This window comes from Bubalus kerabau, chromosome 22 (assembly GCF_029407905.1).
Source record: "Bubalus kerabau isolate K-KA32 ecotype Philippines breed swamp buffalo chromosome 22, PCC_UOA_SB_1v2, whole genome shotgun sequence".
Lineage (NCBI taxonomy): Eukaryota > Metazoa > Chordata > Mammalia > Artiodactyla > Bovidae > Bubalus > Bubalus kerabau.
Window position 1 is genome coordinate 27,342,312 of NC_073645.1, and position 10,662 is coordinate 27,352,973.

The window sequence follows — 10,662 nt, forward strand, 5'->3', positions numbered from 1 at the left end:
TTCATGCAGAAATATGCCTCTTTATGTTTAAATAAACATAACCAACCAGTCTATTCTGAAGGAGATCAGCCCTGGGATTTCTTTGGAAGGAATGATGCTAAAGCTGAAACTCCAGTACTTTGGCCACCTCATGCGAAGAGTTGACTCATTGGAAAAGACTCTGATGCTGGGAGGGATTGGGGGCAGGAGGAGAAGGGGAAGACAGAGGATGAGATGGCTGGATGGCATCACTGACTCGATGGACGTGAGTCTCAGTGAACTCCGGGAGTTGGTGATGGACAGGGAGGCCTGGCGTGCTGCGATGCATGGAGTCGCAAAGAGTTGGACACGACTGAGCGACTGATCTGATTTGATCTAATCTGATGTTTAAATATTTTATATCAGTGACTTTTATGTTTTTCTTCATTGAGGTCAGTCACATTTCTTCCTTGAAGCATTCCTAAGTGTCTAAATCTTCCAATTGCATGGATATTTATTTTGAAATCAGCATCTTACTGGCATTATTTTATTAGTCTTAGTATACTATTATCTATTAACTCCTTTTCCATAGTCATAATTTTTCAGTTTCATATTTTGTTGCATTGGCTGGAAACTCCAAGTTGGTTTTAATATTAGTGGTAACAACAGGTATCCTCAGTGACTTAGTCCTAACTTAACTGTAAATGCTTTTAGCGTTTCATTATTTAACATGAATGCTGGCTATTGGTTTGAATTAACTTTCATTGCTTGAACAGGGCAACAGACAAATAATAAAGCTTGGGGAAATTTTAAAGAAGAAGAGTAGTTACATTCATGTACTGGCATACTTTGGAGATTCTGGGTTTGGCTTCAGACCAGTGCAATAAAGCAAATATTGCATAAAGAAAGTCACAAGATTTTTTTGGTTTCCTAGTACATATAAAAGTTATATTTAAACTATATTGTAGTCTAGTAAGTGTGCAATAGAATTATGTTTTTAAAATGTACGTTTCTTAATTTTAAAATATTTTATTACCAAAAGATAGGGCTTCCCTGATAGCTCAGCTGGTAAAGAGTCTACCTGCAATTCAGGAGACTCTGGTTTGATTCCTAGGTCGGGAAGATCTGCTGGAGAAGGTATAGGTTACCCACTCCAGTATTATTGGACTTTTCTGGTGACTCAGACTGTAAAGAATCTGCCTGCAATGCGGGAGACCTGGGTTAAATCCCTGGGTTGGGAAGATCCCCTGGAAAAGAGATTACCAAAAGATGCTAAGCATCATTTGAGCCTTTAGTAAATAACAATCTCTTTGCTGGTGGAGGCACTTGCCTCGATGTTGGTGGCTGCTGACTGACTGGGGAAGTGATTGCTGAAGGCTGGGTGGCCGTGGCAATTACAGTAAGACAACAATGAAGTCTGCCACGTCAAAGTCTCTTCCTTTCATGAACGAGATCTCTGTAGCATACAATGCTGTTTGATAGCATTTGACCCAGTGTAGAACTCCTTTCAAAACTGAAGTCAGTCTTCTCAAACTCTACCATCACTTTATCAACCAAGTTTATGTAATATTCTAAGCCCTTTCTTGTCATTTCAACAACCTCATAGCATTGTCACCAGAAATAGATTCCAACTCAATAAACTACTTTCTTAGCTCATCCATGAAAAGAAACTCCTCATCTGTTTAAGTTTTACAATGAGACTGCAGCAATTCAGTCACGTCTTCAGGCTCCACTTCTCATTCTAGTTCTTCTGCTATTTCCACCACATCTGCAATGACTTCCTACACTAAAGTCTTGCACCGCTCAGTCATCCATCAGGGTGGGAATCCACTCCTTTCAAACTCCTATTAGTATTGATATTTTGACCTCTTTCAATGAATTACAAATGTTCTTAACTGCATCTAGAATGGTGAATATTTTTTAGAGGTTTTCAATCTATTAATACTTTGCCCAGACCTACTAAAGGAGTCACTCCCTATGGCACCTACAGTCTTAAAAAATATATTTCTTGAACAATAGGACTTGACAGGAGAAGTTACTCCTTGATCCACAGGCTGCAGAAGGGATGTTGTGTTATCAGGTATGAAGCAACACTAATCTCATTGTACATCTTCATCAGAACCCTTGGGTGACCAGCTGCACTGTCAACAAGCAGTAATATTTTGAAAGGAATTTCTTTTCTGAGCAGTAGGTCTCAATAATGAAATATTAAATTATTAAACATTAAATATTTTACTGAATATTAAAAAATTTAGTAAAACATGCTGTAAATAGATATGCTCTCATCCAGGATGTGTAGAGTAGAGATAACAGGATTTGTAGAGTACAAACAGTACTACACATAGTAGATTTACCATAACTTTTAAGAGCTCTAGATTTTCAAAATGGTAAATGAGCATTGGCTTCAACTTCAAGTCACAAGCTGCATTTAACCCTAATAAGAGTCAGCCTGCCTTTGAAGTTTTGAAACCAGGTACTGACTTTTTCCTCTATTTCTTTGCATTGATCACTGAGGAAGGCTTTCTTATCTCTCCTTGCTATTCTTTGGAACTCTGCATTCAAATGGGTATATCTTCCCTTTTCTCCTTTGCTTTTCACTTCCCTTCTCTTCACAGCTATTTGTAAGTCCTCCTCAGACAGCCATTTTGCTTTTTTGCATTTCTTTTTCTTGGGGATGGTCTTGATTCCTGTCTCCTGTACAATGTCGTGAACTTCCATCCATAGTTCATCAGGCACTCTGTCTATCAGATCTAGGCCCTTAAATCTATTTCTCACTTCCACTGTATAGTCATAAGGGATTTGATTTAAGTCATACCTGAATGGTACAGTGGTTTTCTCCACTTTCTTCAATTTCAGTCTGAATTGGCAATAAGGAGTTCATGATCTGAGACACAGTCAGCTCTCGATCTTGTTTTTGCTGACTGTATAGAGCTTCTCCATCTTTGGCTGCAAAGAATATAATCAATCTGATTTTGGTGTCGACCATCTGGTGATGTCCATGTGTAGAGTCTTCTCTTGTGTTGTTGAAAGAGGGTGTTTGTTATGACCAGTGCGTTCTCTTGGCAGAAATCGATTAGCCTTTGCCCTGCTTCATTCTGTATTCCAAGGCCAAATTTGCCTGTTACTCCAGGTGTTTGACTTCCTACTTTTGCATTCCAGTCCCCTATAATGAAAAGGACATCTTTTTTGGGTGTTAGTTCTAAAATGTCTTGTAGGTCTTCATAGAACCATTCAACTTCAGCTTCTTCAGCATTACTGGTTGGGGCATAGACTTGGATTACTGTGATATTGAATAGTTTGCCTTGGAAACCAACGGAGATCATTCTGTCATTTTTGAGATTGCATCCAAGTACTGCATTTCAGACTCTTTTGTTGACTATGATGGTTACTCCATTTCTTCTAAGGGATTCCTGCCCACAGTAGTAGATATAATGGTCATCTGAGTTAAATTCACCCATTCCAGTCCATTTTAGCTCACTGATTCCTAGAATGTTGATGTTCTCTCTTGCCATCTCCTGTTTGACTACTTCCAATTTGCCTTGATTCATGGACCTAACATTCCAGGTTTCTATGCAATATTGCTGTTTATAGCATCAAACCTTGCTTCTATCACCAGTCCCATCCACAACTGGGTGTTGTTTTTGCTTTGGCTCCATCCCTTCATTCTCTCTGGAGTTATTTCTCCACTGATCTCCAATAGCATATTGGGTACCTACCGACCTGGGGAGTTCATCTTTCAGTGTCCTATCTTTTTGCCTTTTCATACTGTTCATGGGGTTCTCAAGGCAAGAATACTGAAGTGGTTTGCCATTCCCTTCTCTAGTGGACCACACTGTGTCAGGACAGAAATGGTAGGGACCTAATTGAAGCAGAAGATACTAAGAAGAGGTGGCAAGGATACACAGGAGAACTGTACAAAAAAGATCTTCATGACCCAGATAATCATGATGGTGTGATCACTCACCTAGAGCCAGACATCCTGGAATGTGAAGTCAAGTAGGCCTTAAGAGGCATCACTACAAACAAAGCTAGTGGAGGTGAAGGAATTCCAGTTCAGCTATTTCAAATCCTGAAAGATGATGCTGTGAAAGTGCTGCACTCAATATGCCAGCAAATTTGGAAAACTCAGCAGTGGCCACAGGACTGGAAAAGGTCAGTTTTCATTCCAATCCCAAAGAAAAGCAATGCCAAGGAATGCTCAAACAACCGCACAATTGCACTCATCAACTGGTGGGCTGCCATCTATGGGGTTGCACAGAGTCAGACACGACTGAAGCAACTTAGCAGCAGCAGCACATGCTAATAAAGTAATGCTTAAAATTCTCCAAGCCAGGCTTCAGCAACACATGAACCGTGAACTTCCAGATGTTCAAGCTGGTTTTAGAAAAGGCAGAGGAACCAGAGATCAAATTGCCAACATCTGCTGGATCATTGAAAAAGCAAGAGAGTTCCAGAAAAACATCTATTTCTGCTTTATTGACTATGCCAAAGCCTTTGACTGTGTGAACCACAATAAACTGGAAAATTCTGAAGGAGAAGGTAATATCAGACCACCTGACCTGCCTCTTGAGAAACCTGTTTGCTGGTCAAGAAGCAACAGTTAGAACTGGACATGGAACAACAGACTGGTTCCAAATAGGAAAAGGAGTATGTCAAGGCTGTATATTGTCACCTTGCTTATTTAACTTATATGCAGAGTACATCATGAGAAACGCTGGGTTGGAGGAAGCACAGCTGGAATCAAGATTGCTGGGAGAAATATCAATAACCTCAGATATGCAGATGACACCACCCTTATGGCAGAAAGTGAAGAGGAACTAAAAAGCCTCTTGATGAAAGTGAAAGAGGAGAGTGAAAAAGTTGGCTTAAAGCTCAATATTCAGAAAACAAAGATCATGGCATCTGGTCCCATCACTTCATGGCAAATAGTTGGGGAAACAGTGGAAACAGTGTCAGACTTTATTTTTCTGGGCTCCAAAATCACTGCAGATGGTTATTGCAGCCATGAAATTAAAAGACACTTACTCCTTGGAAGGAAAGTTATGACCAACCTAGACAACATATTAAAAAGCAGAGACATTACTTTGTCCACAAAGGTCCATCTAGTCAAGGCTATGGTTTTTCCAGTAGTCATATATGGATGTGAGAGTTGGACTATAAAGAAAGATGAGCACTGAAGAATTGATGCTTTTGAACTGTGGTGTTGGAGAAGAGTCTTGAGAGTCCCTTGGACTGCAAGGAAATCCAAACAGTCCATCCTAAAGGAGGTCAGTCCTGGGTGTTCATTGGTAGGACTGATGCTGAAGCTGAAACTCCAATACTTTGGTCACCTGATGTGAAGAGCTGACTCATTTGAAAAGACCCTGATGCTGGGAAAGATTGAGGGCAGGAGGAGAAGGGGACGACAGAGGGTGAGATGGTAGGATGGCACCACCGATTCAATGGACATGGGTTTGGGTGACTCCGGGAGTTGGTGATGGACAGGGAGGCCTGGCATGCTGCAGTTCATGGGGTTGCAAAGAGTCGGACATGACAGCAACTGAACTGAACTGAACTGACCTCTTCTCTCTGTATTAAAGTCCTAGAAAGCATCTTCTTGCAGTACAAAGCTGATTCATCTAAATACACTGAAGATCTGTTCCATAGTCTAGCCACCTTTATTAGCAAGATCTTTCGGATGACTTCCTACAGCTTCAATATCAGCACTTGTTGCTTCACCTTACACTTCTATATTATGGAGATGACTTCTTTCTTTAAACCTCATGAACCAAAGACTGATAGCTTTGAATTCTTCTTTTGCAGCTTCCTCAGCTCTCTCAGTCTTCATAGAACTGAAGCGTTAGGGCCTGGCTTTTGAATAGGTTTTGGCTTAAGGGAATTTAAGGCTATTTGATTATACAGATCATTAAAACTTTCTCCATATCAGCAATGATGCTATTTTGCTTTCTTATATCTGTGTTCACTGGAGCAGCACTTTGAATTTCCTTTAAGAACTTTTCCTTTGCATTCATGACTTAGTTAACTATTTGGTGCCAGAGGCCTAGCTTTTGACCCCTCTTGGCTTTTGACATGTCTTCTTCACTGAGCTTAATTATTTCTAGCTTTTGATTTAAAGGGAGAGGTGTGTGACTCTTCCTTTCACTTGAACACTTAGAGGCCTTTGTAGGGTTATTGTGCTACATGCTCAGTCATTTCAGTCGCGTTTGACTCTTTGAGACACTATGAACTGTAGCCTGCCAGACTCCTCTGTCCATGGGATTCTCCAGGCAAGAATACTGGAGTGGGTTGCCGTTTCCTCTCCCAGGGGATCTTTGCTACCCAGGGATCGACCCACATCTCCAGTGCCTCCTGCATTGCAAACAGATTCTTTACCACCAAGCTACCAGGGAAGTTATTAATGGCCTAACTTCAATATTGTAGGGTTATTAATGGGCTTAATTTCAATATTGCTGTGTCTCAAGAAATAGAGAGGCTTGAAGAGGGAGAGAGAGACAGGGGAATGGTTGTTTAGTGGAACAGTCAGCACATAACAAAAGATTTAGAGATTAAGTCTGCCATCTTATATGGGTGTAGTTTGTGGCACCCCAAAACAAATACAACAGTAACTGTATTCTATTGAATAGGGCACTGATCACTATAACAAATATAATAATGAGAAAGCTTGAAAAATTGTAATAACTACTAAAATGTGACACAGAGACATGAAGTGAGCAAATACTAATTGTTAAAATGGTGCCAGTAGACTGGCTCAATGCAGGGCTGCAATGAACCTTCAATCTTTAAAAAATACAGTATCTATAAAGCACAATAAAGCAAAGCATAATAGAACAAGATATGACTGTAGATAGTTCCCAATGCATGAGTCAGGGTTATGTTTTAAATGTTGTTTTACTTTGTTGAAAACACAGATTTCCCACAAATAAAATATTAAATGATGAATTTCTTGGCATTATCCAAACACTTCTTTCACCAAAAGTTACTGAATTAAGACGCTACAGCCTCAAGCCTTCCTGAGCTTTCTGCCCAAGATATGTTACATGAGGGAATGGTTACACTGGGGCTTCAGTAGATGTGCAGTAGGCCAGTCTGGGACAGTTGTGTCTATGAATGAGTTAATAATAACTTAAATGGTACGAAACATTGATTGACATTGTATATATGGCATACGGAGGAAGAAGAGGCAACCCACTCCAGTATTCTTGCCTGGGAAACTGCATGGACAGAGGAGCCCAGTGTACTGTCCATGGGGTTGCAGGAGTCAGACATGACTAAACAACATTATATATACACATATTTTCATATACATTATATATTATGCAATTATATATGTTATATATAATTTAATTTGTTAACAGTAGATACTATTATCTTCATTTTGTGCATAAGGAAATTGAGGCTCAGAGACTTATCCTTTAGAAGTTATATGATATCCATTCAGTTAGATTTTCAATAAATCATAAGGAAAGAAAATATTGTTCTGAAAAAGGTTTACAAACAGCATTTACTGTTCTAATAGAGTATTCTAATCCAGCACCTTTCAAGTTTAATGTACATATGAATCACCTAGGGAATCTGGTTAAAATGTAGATTACAATTCAGTAGGTACGGGATGAGAGCAGAGTTTCTGCATTTACAACAAGCATCTGAGGTGATGCAATGTTGATTGTAAGAACCCATATTGAGTAGCAAGGCTCTAGCCTACTTAATTAAATTCTCAGTGATCACCCTGTTTCCTTCCTTATAAATGTGTATTCAAAAAAAACCAAAACAAAACCCACCAAAACTGAAAAAACCTTTCAAAAAAAAAGAAAACCTTCATGTATAAGAGCTAGATCTGGTCACTCTTAAAACAAAATCTTTCCATCATGTCAGAGGAAGGGTCTTGTAAGATACCTTTTAATTTGGTCCTTCTGGTTAATCCAGGAAAGTTGTATATGTATATGAGTGGTCTTAGCCGTCGATCAGAAAAAGCCACAACTTCATAAGGAATGTTAGTTGCCACGACACCCACAATTCCATTCATACACTGGAGTACAGTTCTTTTCTTGGTTTCAATATTGATAAATATTACAAAATTCCCAGAAGGGTAGCAAATGGTGCTGTCGTTGACAAAATGAACATTCTGCTTGGGGAATCCTTGCACCCATCTTTGGGGGAAAAAAAATAGGTCACATCAGTAGAATAGAATACATTTCAAATACTTTTTCTTTCTTTCTCTTTTAAACAAAGCAAACAATAGATCATGAACATTTTTGAAATTCATCTATTCTCTTTTCACCCCCTTTCTGCCCCAAACCATCTCTCAGATAAAAGAACACAGAAGATTGCTGTGAGACCAGTTCCAGTTCAGGCAATAAAGAAACTTAAGTGAAGACCTAAAGTTCCACAGGTCTTGAGAATCTTCTTCAGAGAGTTTTCTAGTGAAGCACAACCTCTGTTCAAACCTCAAAGAAAATCTTCCTTCTGAGAAAATCTCAGAAGGATTTCTGAGGTCTTGTATGCATGGAAAAGAAAAAGTAAAAACAAGAGAGAGCAAAAAGAGCTTGATCCTAATAGAAAACAGGTGCATCCTCGGCCTTACCTTTAAAACTAGTTTTGATTTTAAAAATAAATGTTTAAAAAAGCTTTAAATAAGATAGCCTGGATCCACCTGAAACTATCACAAGGTTGTTGATCAGCTATATTTCAATATAAAATGAAAAGTTAAAAAAGAGAGAGAGAGAGCCTGCTTAGTGGTTCTGAGCCAAATAGGAAAATTGCTTCTTTACTAAGATGGAGTATGTGCAGCTATATTTTAGATCTAAAACTAGAGATAAATGCATAAAGTAAAAGAAGTAAGTAGACATGAATGAAAAGGTTAGAACACAAAAGTAATATACTTTTAAATAAGGAGTGTGTGGTGAAGTGTTAAGCTAGAGGAAGAAGACAAAGATGAGAGTCTGAGATGAGGGGAGAGTCTACCTCTATTTAAATGTTAAAGATAAGCTTAAAGATGATGGAGAGGACCAGAGGAGGACACTGGTTCGGACAGAAACTTCAAGGGAATAGGGAGTACAGCCAGGACCGGGGAAGGATGCTGTGTGGAACACAGTGCAAGTAACACTCTAGAATGTGGAAGGAAAGCAATACCAATTTACACCTGCGCAGCGTTTTATGTTTTTCAAAGGCCACTACAAGTGCAAACAAATCCAGAGTCGGTGGGTAGGAGAGAGAAGGAAGGGACCGATGGCCCTAAGTACGGAGAAAATCACCAAAGACCATTAGGATGGAAAGAGGGCTGTCACCGGGATGGGTGTGGGCGGTGGGGAACATACATGAAAGGAAAAGATTATTGAAGGTAATAGCCAGAAAGAGGAGGCAGAAACGAAGAGTGTAGGAGAGCAGTACTGGGTAAGACAGCGGCGGGGTCGGGGGTGGGGGGTGAGTCTGGGGGAGGAGCAGGGAGGAGTAGAAAGAGATGAAACTGTTGTCATTGAATAAGGAAATGAGGGGAGCGAAGTCACAGAGAAAGGAAGTCTGAAGGAAGGCGTTGGTGGCTGAAGAAGAGGTCGAATTTGTGGGACGGCAGGTCTACAGGACAAGAGGAAGCAAAGGGTAAGGAGAGGTTGTAGTTCTGAGGGAAGAATTTCCGCGAGAGGAGTCAGTCGCAGGGACGCCGCACCTCACGGACAGAGACGCGCCAAGGGCGACGTTGTGGACGTCATCTCGCTCCCTGCCTTGCGCCATGGCCCAGATATTTCTCAGCCGGCCGGGGGCAGCCAACACCTGGCCCAGGCCAGGGTCTGCAACGGTTACCCTAAGGTCCCTGGCTGCCGGGCTGGCAGAGCCGCCACTGTTTACACCGTATCCGGGATACCGTAACTCCTGCGCCCATTGGTTCTGCCCTTTCAGCTTCTCTCTCTTGAGCCAAGTGGATTGGTGAAAGCGCTGAGCTGTCTCAACCAATGGGAGAGAGGAGGGCGAAACAAGGGGCTGGCCCCAGGGTGGGTGCTGGAGTGATCCAGCGTCGGACAAGTAATTACACAAATAATAAATAGAAATAGCAGGCTTTAATACTGAGTGCTGACCGTGCCAGATGTTATTCCAAGGGAGGTTCAAATATTATTTCATTTAATATTCAAATCCTCTATCAGGCTTATTTTGTAGAAAAGGAAAGCAGAGTAAGAGAAGTAATTGCCCAAGTCTACAAAACTGAGAGGGACCTAAAGCCAGATCGAGTCTAAGTCTAGAGTTTCAAACCTTTGATTACTAATTACATACTCTAATATACCCTCCACTATTTCAAGGAGGCATACAGCTTCTGGAAGTAACGGATCAAAAGATTCGCAGTTTGTTCTTGCTTCCTCCCTTCCCTCTTTTGCCCTCCTCCCCTTTACTTCTGCACTCCTTCCCTCCCTTCTGGTCCTCTTTCTTCCCTTTACGTCTCTCCTTCTCATCTTGCCACCTTCTTGTCTTCATTTCATTCGCAAATATTAATATTTACTGAGTATTACTGTGCATTGTGCTAGTCGCTTGGAACAAAATAGTGAGCAAACCAGATACAGTTCCTTTCTTTGTGGAACTTAGAAGAACTTCCTTCTTAGTGGGGCCCAGCGAGTTAGGAATAGACATCCATTTCATTACATAAAGGTAGAATGGTAGATTGAATTAAGAAGAAAAGAAAAACGATATTATGAGGGCTTATGGTATAATTCTCTCCTGGTT

General features: G+C 40.5%; 1 protein-coding gene across 1 annotated transcript in view; it reads right to left on the reverse strand.

Annotated features, from left to right (window-relative positions):
* Positions 1-9,819, reverse strand: part of CFAP43 (cilia and flagella associated protein 43) — a 107,849-nt gene extending 98,030 nt beyond the window's left edge. Inside the window, exons 1-2 of the mRNA XM_055560264.1 lie at positions 9,620-9,819; positions 7,852-8,105 (exon numbers count right to left, since the gene is read on the reverse strand). Coding sequence (XP_055416239.1) covers positions 7,852-8,105; positions 9,620-9,684 — 319 coding nt within the window. The 5' untranslated portion in view covers positions 9,685-9,819. The remainder of the gene's footprint in view (positions 1-7,851; positions 8,106-9,619) is intronic.
* Between the last annotated feature and the right edge of the window lie 843 nt (positions 9,820-10,662).